The following is a 21,013-nucleotide window of genomic DNA, read 5'->3' as shown; positions in this document are numbered from 1 at the left end:
CCCCAATGCATAAGCAACTTTCTATGTACTGTATAATCCAACTTAATATAAGGACAAGTGTCTGTATATCTGTATGTCCTTTTGATTCCTGTCCCTGTCATTGAAACAGATGGCGCATCACAAAATGTGTACTAATAAAATGCATTGAATTTGTCATTCCAAATGATTCCAAGTGATGCATTTTATTACTGCAAATGTTTGTGATGTACCACCTGTTGGAATGGAAAATGCAATGCATTTTATTACAACTTGTATTAAAAAATACATTCTAAAGATGGTGAATTGCAAACATTAATTCTGAGGTCTATGTTGATTACTTTGATTTCAACCCATCTTAGATGGGTAGCAGAGCTAGTGTACCATAAAAGTACAATATATCAATAAGAAAACAGCTACACGCAGCTCAAAATGCTTGTGAGGGAAACTTTTGAGATTAAAAAAGCTAGCTAAACCTTGTAGTGTTTCTTGATGTATTTTGTTGAAGGCAGGCAGGAGTGAAGACAACTTCAGTTGCACTTTCCTCTCGCACTGACTTTTTCATTCATCCAGCAAAAAATGCACAGACTCCAAAAACTACAATGAGATTCTGAGGGATCTAAATTTACAGCCTCAATATAATGACTGAGAGTGGTCTTTCAGCATTGATATCATGATTACCCTGCCTCTTAGGGTTTCACATATAAAACACGAGGAACATAAATATTAAACAAATAGGTTTTAAGCAAAATAATATTTAAAATTTACACCAGAAGCAAACCGTTGAATAAAGAGATTAAGTGAAAATGTAAGAAAGATAAATGGAAAATGCAAGGAGGTAGAGAACCTGAAAACCTCTGGTGATATGCACAAGAAAGTGAAATCCCTGAACAAATTCTTGTAAATCTACTAAATACTTGAAAACAAGACATACAATGATACTCATGGAAAAAGAGGACAGACTGGTCTAAATACATTGATGACTTGCTTGAAGATGCAATAAAAGACAAAGCAATAATTACTAAAAGGTTGGATGGCTCACCGATTATACAGTCAGAAGTCAAAGGAGCAGTGGGAAGAATGAAAAAGAATAAAGCATTAGGGTCAGATGTAAACACTATAGAAATGATTCAGTTACTATAAATTTGCAATTCAAAGGTTGACAGAACTGCTGTATGAAATACTGTATATGATAGCAGGGAAATACTTGCAAAAATGTGTAAGTCAATATTTACTGCACTGCTGAAAAATCCCGGAGCCACTGAATGTATGTTGCATTGTACAATTACTCTAATGAGTCATGTTGCCAAAGTCCCACTATGAATCATAATAGTAAGAACAAGGAAAAGCATGAAACCAAAAATTATGTAACATCAATCTTGCTTAACTGAAGACAGTGGAACATGAAATTAATTAATTATTTTCGTCCTTAGAATGATTTGTGAACATGCCATGGAGGTCCAGAGAGATTTATTTACCTATGTTTCATCAATTATACAAAATTTTTTATAAAGTGAGACATGAACAGCTTATACAAATCCTTTAATATCTGAATATTGATGGAACACTATCAGGAATCTGTTCTGGAAACAAAGAGCAGGAGTTAGAAATGAGACAAAAGATTTTATTCCAATTAAGAGAGGAATCAGATAAGGTTGTTTTTTCTCTCCAGATCCATTCAACTCTTACAGCAAGAAGATTCTATAAGACACTAGTGTATCCCAAGCTTGATAACTGGTGGATACAATTTGAATAATCTGTCAAATATAGAGAACACAGTGCTGATAGCTTCTTCTAAAAAAAGCTCTAATAAATATTAGATAAAGTTGTTAAAGAAAGATACTTGAATGTACTAAAATGTGAACTGAAGCTGTGTTTCATGGGCATATACTGTGGAAAAGGAAGCTTGATCTTGCAATGGCAGGAAAAATTGATGGAAGGAGAATTTGTGGCCAACAGTACATGAAATTCAAGTTTCATCCAGAGGTGGACAGGAAAAGTTTTTAAGCACTTATTAGAACTTCTCAGAATACAGAAAGATGGAAGACCATGATCACTTGCATCTTAAGATGTGGCACATAATGATTATGATGATGATGACTTTAGTTTCAAAAACAAAGAATGCAACACTGGGAACTGTCTGACATTTATACCTTAGAAATAGATTTGTTCTGATAATAGAATATACCTAAAATTGGACAATAACTTACAGATTCATGTTTTTAATAAACCAGTGTTTCAATAAAAAAAAAATCTACTACTTCTGTGGAGTATAACTTCTTATGTTGTTAATGAAATATGCAAATGTATCAGAGCAGATAACAAACTTTATTCTTTTATACTTACTCTTTGAAAAGACACTTTCAAATAAGTTATTATAATAGTGGCATTAAGTAAAAATATGAATTTCTATATATGAATCAGATATCACGGGCTGTTCCTTTACACTGCACACACAATATCTGCAAATAAAGTGAAATTCTGAACAGACTTTAGAAATTTACACATATATGTAATTTTATCATTTGCTTTAACAAATATGTGTACAGAAACATTAGGTTATGAAAACTATTATTGGTCTCCTCTACTAGGGAAAAGTGCAATTTGTCTTCCAGAAATCTTCAGCTCCTTCAAAAGATCATTTGATTAACAGTAACTGTGTGAATGCTTTTAAATTTTAATGTCATATAAATGTTCCTTCAATAGCTATGAAAGGGGCAGCATGGTGGTGCAGTGGTGTGCTGCTGACTCACAGTAAGGAGGCCTAGGTTCGCTTCCTGGGTCCTCCCTGTGTGGAGTTTGCATGTTCTCCCCGTGTCTGTTTGGGTTTCCTCCGGGTGCTCCGGTTTCCTCCCACAGTCCAAAGACATGCAAGTTAGGTGCATTGGTGATTCCAAATTGTCACTGGTGTGTGGGATGTGTGTGTGTGTCCTGCGCTGGGCTGGCACCCTGCCCAGGATTTGTTCCTGCCATGCGCTCTCTAACCAACTGTGACCCCAGACTTGATAGAGCATGTGTGGGATATCACCTTCAGTCTTACAAACACCCTTCTTCTGGAGGAGTTTTGATGGGGTACAGAACATCATTAGAGAATTATAATAGTCCATGCCATGTGTATCCATATATCTATGAGTCCAGTTGTAAGTCTAAAAATATACAATAACAACTCAAAAACAAATCACCTAATCCATTGCATCTATAGCTGCATAGTTATTTGATTTTGATCAAAATTCCTCCAGTAGATTTTACTCTAGAAACTCTAGATATCTTATATATAAAGGTCTAAATGTGGAAGTGTTTATGTCTGTCTGTCCGGCCCAGAAGTGAGAGGTGGAGTTGGGGGTAAGGGCTCCACCTCCGAGGAAACAGAAACTCACTTAGCCGCTAATACACAAGCAAGGCTAGCACGTCAGCAAAACGGTATCCCTTTTACTTTTCTTCCCGTTGCTAATACACAAGCGAGGTGAGCACATTAGCAAAACAAAACCTCTGAAGAAAGACAAAGTCGCTTAGCCGCTAATTCAGAAGTGATGCGAGCCAGTCAGCAAAACGAAACCTCCTAGGAGAGAGATGCCCAGAGTAGTTCCTTTCAATTACTTAACATCTCTACATTTCAATTTTTTTTCTGACGATTTCAATAGTTTCTAGGACCCCAGGCTTTTTACAGCATGGGCTTCCACAGCTAGTTCTATATAAATGACTATACGTCAAAGATATTTTGTCACCCCATGCGATCCTGATGGCATTTTTAAAGGCAAAAATGCCTAAGTACACACGGTTGCTCTAATGGAGGGATTCACAAAAAACAACTGACAGAACAGTTTACCATGTTTAAATGATTCAATGAGTGAGGAGAGACCTGTCCTATTCTCCTTGAACTGCCATTTTTACTTTCCCTATACAGTATATATAGTACGTATATTGTACTAGTTACATGTGTCATCCACCCTGAGATTTCATAAATACCCACAGGCCCCTATATGTAATCACATTTTGAGGCAATACAATGTTCCTTTGTTATGGTTTTAGTATAATTTCTCACTCACATGTTTCCTGTTTAGTATTCCAGTTTTCATACATGGGTGAAATTATTTTTTGACATATATTTTTAAAGCATGTATTTACTAGGTTACTGGGTCATGGATCTACAGGCTCACCTAGCAACAGACACATGACAGGATTTGGCTGTAGATAAAATACCCATCCACTACAGTACACATACACATCCACACAGGGGCAGTCTAGAGTCACAGTGACAGCAAGACTTTACAGTGGAAGGAAACCGACATCCATTAAATAAAACAAAGGTATGAACACTGGGACACAAACTACAAAAACACAAACATCCCAAATCAGTCCTTTGAAAAGCATTATCTGATTTTTAAAATACAATGTGTGATAACATGCATTAAAATTTATTTTTAAAACTTAAATTGTAGCTGGTATATTATTTTGTAAGAGAAAGAACGCAGGCTTGACCATAATGCTTTTGATAGCATGCACACTCCAGTAGTAACAACATACACAGCAGTATACCCACAAATATGAACATAAACTTAGACATAAAATTTAATAAAGTAATGAATAATCAATCTTACCTGTATCAACTGTTTCTTTCACATATACAGCACAGTAAGGGTTGATTAACTCATTCTGCAACTGTAGATATGGCCCTCCATCAAAGTTTGAGAAGCCAATCCGCAGAAAGGGAGACATTTCTGCTGCTTATTTGCCCTGTGCAAAAGTCAGCAACACCAAAATTTAAAGTCAGGAAAGAGTTTAGGCTTAAATTACTTGCTATCTGTGACTAGAAATCCCAATGTGGAAAAAAATACTCACCACTACTGACTGTGACAGTCAGTTTCCTTTCAGTATGGTGACACAATGGTAGGCAGAGCTGGGTAAAAAGTATGAGAAAGATATGCCTAATGACTCTAGAAGCAGATCTTGTCAAATGCCCAGCTACAGAGAGAAAGGAAATGTGGTTGCGAGTCACAAGAGGTGATGATCCTGCACCTGTTTTAAGAAACAAAAATTACATTTCATATTTTAAAGTGCAAATCTAAATAATGACATGAAAACTAGCTTGGCAAAACATTCATAATGTCCCCTGACTATCTCGTTAGTTTATTACAATTACACAGAACACAGGTTATTTAAAGTAAGTTAAACTTGACACCAGTCAGTCACTGATCGCTATTTTAGGAGCTAGTGCAAAACAGCTTTCAGTACTTCAGGACTGACTCCTTTCTTTAGCTTGCTGCCTTTGGAGACGACAACCATTTCACCTAACCAGTATATAGAACAGGATTAAAACATTCATGGTATAATGTTGTCAGCTTCTAATGGCACTTCTGGCAAAAGTTGAATACAGACAAATGAAAGCACAGACATGCTTGAATTTACTTTCACCTATTTTAATTAATTCCATATGGCAAGCCAAAAAGGGACATTATATTGATAAATTGAATGCATTATTTTTATTAATGATTACATTTATTTATTTATTCATTGATTGATTAATTTATTGGCTGTATGATCTGTCCTATGAATTAATACTGCAACCACTTATAATTGCTAGCCCATTTTTCAATTTTCAAGAAAGTATAAAAGCACATATAGCATTGTTCTCAACTCAGTGGTCAAACCACACAGTAACATGATTGTACTAGTGGATATAAATGTTATTTTGGTGTAACAGGATTCAAATAAAATTTTTCCTTCTAAGAATGTACGCACAACTGAATAGTAATTGTTGGTGATAGTTAAGTTTTATAAAAAGGGAACACTACTTTTGTTCTGATTTTTGCAAATGTGATGGTAAGCTAACAGTAGCAATAAGCACCAAACTATTCATTTCAAAATATACCTTATATTTTTTGATTGAATGAACAGAAATTGAATTTTAATTTCTCTGTAAACTGTTTTACCAAGAAACCAAATTAAAGTCTTTAATGATCCAAATCTGTAAGAGACAACATTAAGATAACTACATGAAATAATCTTTAGAATGTTTATCTACCCATTTAAATCAAGATTTATATCACTTGCACTGCAGAGATGGACATCCATTCATTTTTTAATTCACCAGTGAGAAAGATGAGTTCATTTTGAGCATCATTGTGTGAATAAGAAACCAATAACTGAAAAATAGATTTATCAGGCACCAGGCTCAACTTCAGAAAGCGAAAGCATGTCTCCTAGGATCCAATTACACCTTTCTACTAGTCAATGTGGATTTTTTACTGGGTCAGGTAGTTAAGTCAGAATTATGAACCAGTAAATTAATGAAAGAAAACTAGCTTCTTAATTAACTCATGAGGCTGGGTGAATTCTACTTTATCTCCACACCTATACACAGCAATGTTTGAGGATGAGAAGACTGTCTTTTTTCTGTACTGCCAAAAATGACAAGAAGGCAGGTATTGATGCTGAAAGATGAAATACAGTGGAAACAGGCATAATTTGCAGGTTTGTTGTTTTGAATGATGAATTTTTCACCTGCTTCTGTTAAGCTACTATGCATGAGTCATAAGCACTATCAAAAAAGTTAATATGCTCATACCAATAAAAAAATACAAATATTATATAAACACATTACAAACATATATATCTAACACTCAGTGTATTTAAATATATGCTTGTTGTTTATATGAGTACTGAAGTCTTGATTTTTAGTTAATCTGACAGTCCTAATGGGTAGCCATTTTCTTTTCCAGGATTCTGTTAATACTTCCCATGTGTCATCAGCTTGAAGGGCAACACATTCAGAATGACACCGACATCAGGCTGGCAATGATTTCACAGCAAACAATGACATGGATAACGTAAATGTAGAATGAAGCTGAGCTAGTAAAGACTGTGAACCCCCTGAGGTTTATTTTCTCCAGTATTTGGTTTCTTAGAATGTTTTCTTTCCACTCTTTTGTTGCCATCAAATAAATTATTATATTACATCATCATTTATGTTACTGATAGGTAACGATTTTAGCAACTTTTTAATTACCCTGTATTTATCTACTTTATTATTATTATTTCCATTTATTTCCCCAATAAGAATCTATTTTTATCTTTACCATAAAAAATTGTCTATATATATATCATACCCTTGGTTTACTGTTATTGCTATTACTGCATTAAGACTTGTTATGCTTATTTTGGACACATCTTTAACACCATCACCCAGGTTTAATATCTGGGTGTATCATCTTAATGCACTAAAATTGCTGAAGACTATATATATATCTTAAGTGCAAAAGTTTTTTTTTTTTTCTTTTAAAGACTATATTGGTAACAGATATCTCTATCTTTTAACCTAAAGCGCCACTGCATGGGGGCTTGTTGTGCTTTGGACGTGCTCTGTCTCTGGGTATGTCAGAGGACTGGGACTGCGTGAAGTGGGTTTTAGCCTCACTTGGGGAGGCAAAAAGGGAGGGTGGGGGTTAAGGGGGGGAGAGAAAGAGAGCAGGCTTGATCTATATCTAATCTATCATCTCAATCTTTATAATTATAACTATCAACGTAATAATAAGCTGCATGGCAACAACTCTTGGGGAATAGGAAATTAAGACCTAAACTATTTCACTTCCAGTTAAGACTATAAATGACATCAAAAACTCAGAATCAGTGTCTCCATGATGGGACAGTTAACTTCGTAAGCTGGAATGTTAAAGGCCTGAATCACGAATTAAAGAGAAAGAAAGTACTTTCTCACCTAACAGGTCTAAATGCTAAAATAGTATTTTTACAGGAAACCCACTTACTAAGCAAGGATCAGTTCCGCTGCAAAAAGACTGGACTGGCCAAATGTTCCATTCTAGTTTTACAAAGAAAACTAGAGGGGTGGGAATTCTCATACATAGAACAGTACCATTTGTAGCATCAGATGTAGTATTGGATCCTGAAGGGAGATATGTAATGGTCATGGGAGACTTATCTAACTGTAAAATGATTTTGATAAATGTTTATGCACCTAATGTTGATGATAAGGAATTTATACAAAATTTATTTGCATCCATTCCCAATCTGAACACTCATAAAGTTATAATGGCTGGGGACTTTAATTGTGTTCTAAATCCACTTTTAGATAAGACTTCCTCCACAGGGGAACGGTAACTAACACCGCAAAGATAATTACAAAGTTTATAACTGATCACAACTTATCAGATCCCTGGAGGTTTTAAACCCAAATTCAAGAACATATTCTTTCTACTCACCAGTACATCATTGCTACTCAAGGATTGATTACTTCTTTATAGATAATAACTTCTTGCCTAAGATTAAATCTTGTAAATACGATGCTATTGTTATTTCAGACCATGCTCCGATGATCTTGGAGCTGAAATTACTAAGCCCCATACACTCACCCCAAGAGATGGCCTCAACCGCTTCTATTAGCTGACGAGAATTGTACTGAATTTATATCCAAACAAATCAAATTCTTTCTAGAGACAAATACATCCCCTGAGATCTCTGCAGGAATACTCTGGGAAACTCTTAAGGCCTTCTTAAGAGGACAGATTATCTCATATCTTTCCCACAGAAATAAATCCAAGCGAAGAAAGTAGCAGAGATAAAAAGCGAAATTACTAAAATAGATGAAGAACATGCCAGACTACCAAGAGAGACTCTACATAAGAGGAGGCAGGCTCTACATTCAGAATTAAACCTCTTGACAACTAAAGAAACTGAACAACTAATTTACAAATCCAGACATCATTATTATGAACATGGAGAGAAAGCTAATAAGCTTTTAGCTCAACAAATTCACAAGCAAGAAGTGTGCAACGCAATCTCGGTAATCACTAACACGAACGGAGATAAAATCATCGAACACAAAAATATAATGCACACTTTCAGAGACTACTATAAATCCCTATATACTACTGAGTTTAAAGAAGACAATATACAATCTAATGCATTTCTGGATACATTACAGATACCACAAATTGACGCTTTTAGTGTGGAGGAACTTGATAAACCTCTGTCATTATCAGAATTACTAGATGCTCTAAAGTCACTCCAAGGTGGAAAAGCAGCAGGCCCTGATGGCTACCCTGCAGAGTTTTACAAGAAATTCTCCGCTCGGCTAGCTCCCCTCCTATTAGCAACATTTACAGAAGCCAGAGATAACCAATCTCTTCCACAAACCTTTCGCCAAGCACTAATCACTGTCTTTCCAAAACAAAATAAGGACTTATTACAATGTGCATCATACAGACCAATTTCACTTCTGAATAACGACGTTAAAATACTCTCTAAAATCATAGCTAGAAGGATGGAGAAAGTGCTCCCTCGTAATATCACAAGACCAAACTGGATTTATTAGGGGCCGACACTTATCTTCAAATCTTCGACGCCTGTTTAATGTAATATACTCACCAACTAAATCAAACACCCCAGAAATATTATTATCATTGGATGCAGAAAAAGCATTCGACATGATTGAATGGAAATACCTTTTACTATTTTGGAGAAGTTTGGGTTTGGCCCAACATTTGTGCATGGATTAAATTACTGTATACTAACCCAGAAGCTTCAGTTTGCATCAATAACATTTGCTCAGACTACTTTAAACTAGAACGTGGCACAAGACAAGGATGCCCTTGTCACCACTGCTGTTTGCAATTGCCATTGAACCACTGGCAATACATTGTCGAAATACTGATCAGATAAAGGGGATTAGCAGAGAAGGACTGGAACAGAAAATCTCATTATATGCAGATGATATGGTACTGTATATTTCGGACCCAGAAAATTTCAAAAGCTCTCTGGTCTCAGAATTAATCTGAATAAAAGTGTACTCTTTCCAGTGAATTCTCAAGTATATATTAGATTAGACACCCTACCTTTTATCATTGCAGAACAGTTTAAATACCTGGGTAAACATCACAAGTAAACATAAAGCTCTTTATCAACAAAATTTGTCGTCTGCATGGAAAAAATTAAACAAGACTTGCATAGATGGTCAACCCTTCATCTCACACTAGCTGGAAGAATTAACACTGTTAAGATGAATATTCTTCCTAAGCTCCTTTTTATTTCAAAACATACCAATATACATTAATAAATCGTTCTTTAAGCAATTAGATTCAACAATAACCTCATTTATTTGGAATTCTAAACATCCACGCATCAAAAGAGCGACCCTACAAAGACAAAAGGCAGAAGGCGGCATGGCTCTACCTAACTTCCAGTTTTATTACTGGGCAGCAAATATACAGGCGATAAGAACCTGGACACAAATAGAAGAACATACACAGGCATGGACCACAATAGAAGTAAAATCCTGCAGTACTTCTTTGTATTCCTTGCTCTGTGCTCCAATAAACACACGTATCGGCAATACACTAATAACCCAATTGTGCTCCACTCACTTAGAATCTGGAACCAATGTAGAAAGCATTTTAAGACGGAGAAGCTTCTATCTGTGGCACCCTGCAAGAGAACCACCTCTTTCAACCTTCACAAACATATGCAGTTTTAATATCTGGAAAAATTTGGAATTAACTTGCTTAGAGATCTTTATATAGACAACGCCTTTGCATCCTATGAACAATTACATTCCAAATTTAACATTCCAGCTACACATTTCTTTCACTATCTTCAAATCAGGAACTTTGTTAAACAGAACCTTCCAGATTTTCCTCATCTTGCACCCTCATCCACGCTGGAAAAATATTGCTCAATTTCAAGGATTAGACTCCATCTCTACAATATATAAAATCATTTTACAATCCCTTCCTTTCAAAGATCCAAGAGGACACTGGGAAAATGATCTCTCAATTAATATATCAGAAAAGGAGTGGAAAGTAGCAATGCAGAGAATTCACTCAAGCTCCATATGCGCAAAGCATACAATTATACAACTTAAAATTATATATCGAGCACATCTGTCTCGACTAAAACTCTCCAAATTTTTCCAGGGCATGATCCAACCTGCGAACGTTGCAACCAAGCCCCAGCCTCACTAGGTCACATGTTCTGGGCCTGCACCAAATTAACATTATTCTGGACAAAAATTTTAATTACCTCTCAGACAGCCTTGGACTCACAATCCCTCCTAACCCATTAACAGCTGTGTTTGGGGTTCTTCCAGAGGGCTTAAAGTGGAGAAAGACAAACAAATTGTGATTGCATTCACTACACTCTTGGCACGCAGACTTATTCTGATAAACTGGAAGAACCCAAACTCTCCTCTTTAAGTCAGTGGGAAACTGATGTGTTATATTATTTGAAATTGGAAAAAATCAAATACTCAGTTAGAGGATCTGTACAGACTTTTTTCAAACCATGGCAGGATCTAATCAGTAATATTTTAAAATAAGTTCATAAAGCACAGAGAATTTATTAATTTAGGTATGTTTACAAACCTTACACTGTTTGGCTTGCTCTCTCTCTCAGGGGTGGGGATCGATCTGTTCTTAACATAATTCTTTTTTTTGTAAAAACTTGATTGCTATGTATGGATTGTAATAAAATTAATAAAATAAATAAAAAAAAAGGAGGAAAAAAAATTGTCTATATATATATTGTATATGCATCGATCAGCCAAAACATTAATTTCACTGACAGGTAAAGTGAATAACATTGATTATCTTGTTACAATCGCACCTGGTCGGATACATTAGGCAGCAAGTGAACACTCCGTTATTGAAGGTGATGTGTTGGAAGCAGTAAAAATGGGCAAGTGTAAGACTGAGTGACTTTGCCAAGGGCCAAACTGTGATGGCTAGACAGCTGGGTCACAGCATCTCCAAAACAGCACATTGTGTGGAGTGTTCCTTTTATGCAATGGTTAGTACTTACAAAAAGTGGTCCAAGGAAGCACAACCGATGACACAGTCATGGGCAGCAAAGGCTTATTGATGCGTGTGGAGAGTAAAGGCTAGTCATTCTGGTCTGATTCCATAAAAGCTTTTGCTGCACAAATCACTGAAAAAAAAAGTGTCTGAACACACAGTGAATCGCAGCTTGCTGCGTATGGGGCTGTGTGGCCACAGACTGGTCGGAGGTTCTATGTTGACCCCTGTGCACTGTCAAAAATGCCTACAATGGCCACATAAGCACCAGAATTGGAGCAAATAAAGAAGGTGGCCTAGTCTGATGACTCCCACTTTCTTTTAGATCACATGGATGGCTGGGTGAATTTACATTGTTTAGCTGGGGAAGAGATGGCAGCAAGATGCTCTCTGGAAAAAAGGCAAGCTGGCATACATAATCATTCTAAAAATGGATTCAAATGACTTCCAAACATCTTACAAGATCTGAGCCACATTTAACATTATGATGTCTTCAATTTACAAAGGACTAGTGGAGGAATAAAAATGTCACAGTTAATGAATCTGAATCTGTTCCTTTCCTGAGGTTTTGAGTAGTTATGTAGTATAAGTCTTGGAGAACTAAAGGCTTACCTTTCTCTGTACTATTTATTCTGATATGGAAGTGACAATAGCGTCCACCTTCCTCTGGCTAGGAGGTTGTCTCATTAGATCCTTTACTATAGTAAATTCTTTCTTTTGTAATGAGTAGCAGTCATTTCAGTTTAGTCCAATGATCTCCTGTTAAGCAAACATCTGTCACATATGTAGTCTTCCTGGAGGGCTGCTTTCATGAACACATTTACAGCAATTCTGACAAGGAGCAAGCCCTAATTATTAATATTTAGGGCAGAATATAATTTATTTTTAATTTACCCTTTATTATATTTTAAATGAAAATGCAACAAATTCAATATTTATAGGATTGTTTAGTTGACAGAAAAAAGATACTGTGTTACCTTGCCAGAGTAGTGCCTCAGTAATTAAATATTTTAATTACATTAAGCCCATTGCCATGTTTTGCAAATTAGCCCCTCTTTTTGCATTACTGTTTATTAATGTCTCTCTATTATAATGAAAAAATCCTGGGACGAGACAAGACTTTTTAGCCTGGGACAAGACGTGACTTTTTCAGAGAGATATTTTCATGTCCCACGAGACAAGACTTTGTACCAAGAGATTTAACCACACCCGGGGCCGGAAATAAAGTAGATGACAAAATAGAATGTCGTAAAGAATTCAAAAACGTTGGTGCGATACACATGTAGAGCACTGTTAGAGATAATGAAAGTACTAAAATTCAAAAGTCTCAAAAAAATGATAGTAAAGATTGCATTAGCACAAACAAAAGGAAATTATAAAGGAAATAATAGAACAGTGAAAAGATTGAATATATTGTTCGGATTTAAACTTCAAGTCAGAGACTTGTAGATTGTCTAATTTTTGTTGCCATCAGGGAAAAGTAGTGTTTCTTCCCAATGAAGAGGCGTATCCATGAGAATTAAAAGATTTGTTGTTTAGTGAAAGTGAAATCCACATATGTGAGCGGCAGAGATACGAAGTAGCTGGTGTGTAGTGCAAGCTGGGGGGGTTGGCAAGCGAAGCGAGCAGGAGGCAAAGCCCCCTAGCTTGACTAAACAATAACACATTTCCACCTCTCCTAGAGTAGGATCTCTGCTTATAATGATTTAAATTTCTTTAAACCTGTTGTACCACTTAAACAAAAACATATGAGCACACACATACACTTACACCAATGTACCACTCTCATAAACATGAAAAAAGAAGAACATTAATGATCTAATAAAAAAAAGATGTAAAAAATGTTTAACTCATTTATTAATAGCAGCTGAAACTAAACTTCAAGAAGCAAATATGAGCAATGAATCAAAAACTGTAGAAACACAAACTCAAATAAAGCAATGCAACTCAGCTTAGCAATGCAACAACAAAGTAGCATGCCAGGTGTGATTAACAAATAGAATTATATGTTTTTTCAACCTTGGAGGTGGACAGAATCACTACAAAACAAAGATTGGTTATTCAAAAATCAAAAGCAATACATACAGTAAATGGAGGTTTATATGTGTATAATTTCTTTTTTCTTTGAAATATTTTTTCTATGTAAAAAACTAAATAAAAGTATGGTCAGTATACCAGAAAATTACAAGTAAAATACTACCTGCGAATACACAGCTGGCCTGAAATTCTTTCACACCTTCAGTGAAATGTCCCTAGATGGCTGCCCAATAATCCCAAAGCAAGATTATATAATCATTTTTCCTTTCATTTAGAAGGTCAGCGAATAACACAATCATCAAGATACTGAATAAGAAGATTAATATTGATAAGGTTCTCCCACTGGAGCATGGCAGCTCTGAATTGCATATTTGCTGTTCCATAGAGAGCAACAATAATCTATTAGCTTTTATCTACTTTAAACAGGTGCTTAACAAAATGAGGGGTAATTAGACCATAATAACCATTGGCAAATTCACCTAAGACTGGAATTCTTGTTTAGTCGTAATCTAGAATATACCCCTATTTGATTAAAGCATTGTTAATTTTTGAAGCATAACGACACAGCTACTATATTGTATTGCAGAGACACAAATGTTCAAAATAAACTAGAAGGTTTCTGATGATGTATCAGAAATTACTTATTTAAGTACCAAGAGGTTTCATGGGAAAGACACATCTCTTGGTCACAAGAAGTTATACTATTCTATTATACTTTTCTATTATAGTATTATGCTATATGGTGGATTATATATATATTATTTATATTTATAAATATATGTTGCAATCATCAAACAGTATCATCCATTCTTCCATTATCCAACCCGCTATATCATAACTACAGGGTCATGGGGGACTGCTGGAGCCAATCCCAGCCAACACAGGGCTCAAGGCAGGGAACAAATCCTGGGCAGGGCGCCAGCCCACCGCAGGACACACACACCCACACACCAAGCACACAACACTAGGGACAATTTAGAAACGCCAATGCGCCTAACTTGCATGTCTTTGGAAGGAAACCCAGGCAGTCATGGGGAGAACATGCAAACTCCACGCAGGGAGGATCAGAGAAGTGAACCCGGGTCTCCTAACTGTGAGACAGCAGCGCTACTCACTGCGCCACCGTGCCACCCAAACAGTACCTTACTATAGTAATACTATAGCACACATACAACACTGAGGGCTGTGGCATTTAAATGAAGGTATCGTGACACAAGGCTGAGGACTTGCATCATCATTTCAGATTCATTATAAGGCTTAAAGTGCTAGAATGAGAGCTATTGTTTTCACAAATGACTGGTATTTGCTTCAGTGGTTGATAGATCTTATGGTACTTAATGATAACAAATCAAAGTGGCAGAAATAGAATGCTAGCTGTAAGTCTAGCTAAGGTTCACCTTTAAATATTAGAATACATGACATACAATCTATACTGTTCAGCTTAAACTCAACCAAATTTTTTTTTCCCAATCATTGCCAGCACCCATGCAGACTTTACCACATGCATCTTAAATCATGAGCCTTTTTCATACAGACCACATTTAATCTACCTTCCCACCGTCCATCCAATATTCTTTGTTCCCAACCAGGATTAAGATTGTAGTGTGTCCTGTCAGAGCTGTTTCTCCACTCTTGCTGTCTTTCCATTAAAGCACCCCGCCCCGTCAAGAAGTCATCCACCATTCCATCCTTCTGTGCATTTATACCTCATACAATAATCAAGTCAGTGCTCTGGAAGCAGTCAGGCAAGTTGCAGACAGAGTAATGATTATGAAGCTGGGATTGGAGGTGTGATGATGAATGTTGTTAGTGCATATGCACTGCAAGTTGGGTGTGCAATGGGTGAGAAGATTTTTGAAGTGAGTTGGATGAAGCGATGAACAGTGTACCCAAGGGACAGAAAGTGGTGATTGGAGCAGATTTCAATGGGCATGTTGGTGAAGGGAACAGTGGAGATGAGGAGGTGATGGGTAGGTATGGTGTCAAGGAGATGAATGAAGAAGGTCAGAGGATAGTGGATTTTACCAAAAGGATGGACATGGCTGTGGTGAATACGTATTTTAAGAAGAGGGAGGAACATAGAAAGAGCACCACAGATGCAATGTTTGCTCTGAGGACGTTGATGAAGTTTAGAGAAGGCCAGAAGGAGTTGCATTACATCTTTGTGGACATGGAGAAAGCATATGACAGGGTGCCTCGAGTGGAGCAGTGGTATTGTATGAGGAAGTCGGGAGTGGCAAAGAAGTATGTAAGAGTTGTACAGAATATGTACGAGGGAAGTGTGACAGTGGTGAAGAGTGCAGTAGGAGCGACGGATGCATTCAACGTGGAGGTGGGATTACATCAGGGATCATCTCTGAAGCCTTTCTTATTTGCAACGGTGATCGACAGGTTGACAGACGAGATTAGACAGGAGTCCCCGTGGACTATGATGTTTGCTGATGACATTGTGATCTGTAGTGATAGTAGGGAGCAGGTTGAGGAGACCCTGGAGAGATGGAGATATGCTCTAGAGAGGAGAGGAATAAAGGTCAGTAGGAACAAAACAGAAGACATGTGTGTAAAAGAGAGGGAGGTCAGTGGAATAGTGAGGATGCAGGGAGTAAAGTTGGTGAAGGTGGATGAGTTTAAATACTTGGGATCAACAGTACAGAGTAATGGGGATTGTGAAAGAGAGGTGAAAAAAGAGTGCAGGCAGAGTGGAATGGGTGGAGAAGAGTGTCAGGAGTAATTTGTGATAGACGGGTATCAGCAAGAGTGAAAGGGAAGGTCTACAGGACGGTAGTGAGACCAGCTATGTTATATGGGTTGGAGACGGTGGCACTGACCAGAAAGCAGGAGACAGAGCTGGAGGTAGCAGAGTTAAAGATGTTAAGATTTGCACTGAGTGTGACGAGGATGGACAGAATTAGAAATGAGTACAATAGAAGGTCAGCTCAAGTTGGACAGTTGGGAGACAAAGACAGAGAGGCGAGATTGCGTTGGTTTGGACATGTGCAGAGGAGAGATGCTGGGTATATTGGGAGAAGGATGCTAAGGATAGAGCTGCCTGGCAAGAGGAAATCAGGATGGCCTAAGCGAAGGTTTATGGATGTGGTGAGAGAGGACATGCAGGTGAAGGGTGTAACAAAACAAGATGCAGAGGACAGAAACATATGGAGGAAGATGATCTGCTGTGGCAACCCTTAATGGGAACAGCCAAAAGAAGAAGAAGATAAGTGTTCCAAAGACATGCTAACTCTCTCAATTGTGACTGAACAGCAGCAAAACCTTTCTTAGCTCATTTCACTGTTGCTGTCACTGGATTAAGATCTTGCTAATTTGCAGGGTACAACAAAAGAGAAGACTGCATTTACATCTCAATCAAACATTAATAAATTAAACTTGTATTTGACTTTACATATTGTCCCTTGATTGCAGGTATAATGTAGTATTTAAATGTTGGACCACCTGTTATGAGAAGATGTAATACATTTTATGAAGATAGTCCCAGAACCATTACACCACTACCGTAAGAATACATCCACCGTGGCTATCACCATATCCTGGTCCAGCAATGCAGAGATTCACTACATAGTAGTTTCACACTCTGCTATGGTCATGTCAACAGGCATTGTCCAGTTGCAGGACTGTGGGGGCTGAATTTGATCTTACAGACAGAATGTTTTGCAGGCATTAATGTTTTAAATTTTGAGCCGGGTTTACATGTGTCAGATGCTTCACAGATACATTCGATCATCATCCTGTGATTAGCTCTATGATAAGCAGAAACAAAAACAAAACTATACCCTTGTACCTCTCTAAAGAACTTAAATAGCATTGAAAGCATTATTATATTAATTGAAGAATTGTATCTAACAAAATGTTTGAAATCTGAAAAACTTTAGATGAATTTTGCAGATTCAAATTTCCAGTCTCCTCTACAAGTCATGCATTAAAGTTATTCAAAGAAAAGGCAAAAAGCAATTAATAGAAACGCAATATGTCTGTGCTAAAGAATGTATTAAACTATACTCAGCAAAAAAAGAAACGTCCTCTGACTTTCAACTGTTTTTACTTTCAGTAAACTAAATGTGTAAATATTTGTATGAACACTAAAAGAGTCAACACCATAAGACATAAACTAAAAATGTTTCACAATGTGTCCCTGAATGAAGGGAGGCTCAATCAAAAGTACCAGTCAGTATCTGGTGTGGCCACCAGCTGCTTGAAGTACTGCAGTGCATCTCCTCCTCATGGACTGGACCAGATTTGTCAGTTCTTGCTGTGAGATGTTACCCCACTCTTCCACCAAGGCACCTGCAAGTTCCTGGACATTTCTGGGGGGAATGGCCCTAGCCCCTCACCCTGCGATCCAACAGGTCCCAGACGTGCTCAATTCCTTCGACGATAAACACAAATCCGTCCATCACCCCTGGTGAGACAAAACCGTGGCTCATCAGTGAAGAGCACTTTTTGCCACTCCTGTCTGGTCCAGCGAAGGTGGGTTTGTGCCCATAGGCGGCATTGTTGCTGGTGATGTCTGGTAAGGACCTGCCTTACAACAGGCCTACAAGCCCTCAGTCCAGCCTCTCTCAGCCGATTGCGGACAGTCTGAGCACTGATGGAGGGATTGTGTGTTCCTGGTGTGACTCGGGCAGTTGTTGTGGCCATCCTGTACCTGTCACGCAGGTGTGATATTCGGATGTACCGATCCTGTGCAGGTGTTGTTACACGTCGTCTTCCACTGCGAGGATGATCAGCTGTCCTTCCTGTCTCCCTGTAGCGCTGTCTTAGGCGTCTCACAGTGTGGACATGGCAATTTATTGCCCTAGCCACATCAGCAGTCCTCATGCCTCCCTGCAGCATGCCTAATGCACGTTCACGCAGATGAGCAGGGACCCTGGGCATCTTTCTTTGGGTGTTTTTCACAGTCGGTAGACAAGTCTCTTTAGTGTCCTGCGTTTTTAGAACTGTGACCTTAAATGCCTACTTTCTGTAAGCTGTTAAGGTCTTAACGACCATTCCACAGGTGCATGTTAATTAATTGATTATGGTTAATTGAACATGCATGGAAAACATTGTTTAAACCCTTTACAATGAAGATCTGTAAAGTTATTTGGATTTTTAAAACATTATTGTTGAAATACACAGTCCTGAAAAAGGGACATTTCTTTTTTTGCTGAGTATAGATTATATATGTACATTATGTAAACACGTACAAACTGAACTAGGCTATTCTTTGCAGTTTAATACATTTACATAAATTACTGAATATAAAGTTTGTCCAAAAGCTAAAAATAATTCCGCTTAAATCAAGCAACTGGAGTGTCAGAATCCTCTTCTGTTTCAGATGAAACCATGTGATTTTCATCAGAAATCTACCACCCTACTTAAAAGATTGCTATCAATGTGATTATTTATTTTCTTAAGTATAATTATGTTCAATTTCCTTTACATAAAAATATTTTACATTTTTAAAGTGAAAGCAAAATCAAATCAATAACAGCTGGTACTTACTTAATATCCTAGCTGTCTGAATTGCTATACTTGTGGGGCTAGACGTGATTCTCAAATGAGAATGCACATCTGGGAACAAGTTGTTAAAAAGTTTTTAGTGAAACACAGCAAAATCCACCACTGCAAAAACTATGCACAAAGTGCTTCTTCAGTTCCTCCTGTCTGTGCACTCTAAACCACGGGGGGATAGGGAGAGAGCAAAAAAAAAAAAACTGAACAAAAAGTATGACATTGAGAGAAAATAAAAAGCTAAAATTGCTTGTATCAGTTCAGGAGCTCAGTAGAATAAGGTAACTGAAGCTTAATGATTAATTTGTATATTTTAATGAGCACTGCAGCAGAAGAGACAGCTTCTTGGCTCCATGCGTTTGAGAAGTGCTTTTGTCTGCTACAATATCTTTCTGTCATTTTCCATCACTACATACCAAAACAGTAAACAGAGTCTAGATGAGCATTGTAGTCTATGAATATACTATGTGTTAAAACACCATAGCTGACATGGCATTTTTGCATTTCCAATTATACAGCAATGTTTTCTTACTTTAGTTATTCATTTAGATGGTGCAAATGGTGAAAGCTGTGCAGCCTTGTCCTTTTCACCTCCTGTGACAATATCATTTACATTGAATTTATATTTTGCAATTCATATTTTCACAAGGGTGGCGCAGTGGGTAGTGCTGCTGCCTCACAGTTAGGAGACCCGGGTTCTTTTTCCGGGTCCTCCCTGTGTGGAGTTTGCATGTTCTCACCGTGTCTGCGTGGGTTTCCTCCCACAGTCCAAAGACATGCTGGTTAGGTGCATTTGCGATCCTAAATTGTCCTTGGTGTGTGTGCGCAAACCCTGCGGAGGGCTGGCGCCCTGCCTGGGGTTTGCACCCTGTGTTGGCTGGGAGTGGCTCCAGCAGACAGTTAGGATATAGCGGGTTAGATAATGGATGGATATTTTCAACTGCATCTGAGTTGTTTCATTTAAAATTCATTATAGTAATGTACAGAACCAAAATTAGAAAAACGTTGTCTCTGTCCAAATATTTGTGGACCTAACTGTATGCCTAGGTCTGATCATAATCTGATATTTGGGTGGCTACATACCAAGTAACGCGTATGGTTAGTCAGCCAGCCGGCAGACACCTGCCACATCTTCTCAGTTGCAAGAAGCAAATCATAGGCATGCTATGTATTACTTGCCAAATAATACAAAGAGTACATGACACGTGTTTCACCATATTTGGGGTTCATCAGATGTATGCACCTTTGCTTCCCCTTGCAGGGATTGAATCTCGGACGTCAACCTTGTATATATTTTATTAGAAGCACACCATTTGCCACTTCTTCTACGTCTCCTTCTTCTTTTACTTCCGCTTTATCTTTTCCCACTTTTATCTGGGGTTGGTATGCTTGATCAACCTTCTGCATACAGTTCAGTCCTGTACCTCCTGAACAGTCAAGCCCTTTTCCTTCAGATCTTCTACTTTTTCTATCCACCTCTCTTATGGCCTCCCTCACTTTCTTTTCTCCTGTATCTTCAATCCCATTGTTAATTTGCCCACATATTCATTATTTCTCTTCATCCCATGTCCATACTACTTCAACCTACTTTCCAGTACTTAGATATATCTCTATTTCTGTTGTACTTGTTCTTATTCTCTTATTCTGTCATTTTTTTAACTCCACACATCCATCTCAACATTCTTATTTCT

General features: G+C 37.5%; 1 protein-coding gene across 2 annotated transcripts in view; it reads right to left on the bottom strand.

Moving 5' to 3' along the window:
* Positions 1–21,013, bottom strand: part of prkcq (protein kinase C, theta) — a 108,919-nt gene that overhangs the window by 68,179 nt on the left and 19,727 nt on the right. For both annotated transcript variants that reach the window (XM_039761327.1, XM_039761328.1), the window contains exons 2-3: positions 4,816–4,992; positions 4,575–4,710 (exon numbers count right to left, since the gene is read on the bottom strand). In XM_039761327.1, coding sequence (XP_039617261.1) covers positions 4,575–4,692 — 118 coding nt within the window. In that variant the 5' untranslated portion in view covers positions 4,693–4,710; positions 4,816–4,992. The remainder of the gene's footprint in view (positions 1–4,574; positions 4,711–4,815; positions 4,993–21,013) is intronic.

Source organism: Polypterus senegalus, chromosome 8 (assembly GCF_016835505.1).
Source record: "Polypterus senegalus isolate Bchr_013 chromosome 8, ASM1683550v1, whole genome shotgun sequence".
Taxonomy (NCBI): domain Eukaryota; kingdom Metazoa; phylum Chordata; class Cladistia; order Polypteriformes; family Polypteridae; genus Polypterus; species Polypterus senegalus.
The sequence above is the reverse complement of the archived record's forward strand: the minus strand, read 5'-3'. Positions and strand labels throughout refer to the sequence as shown.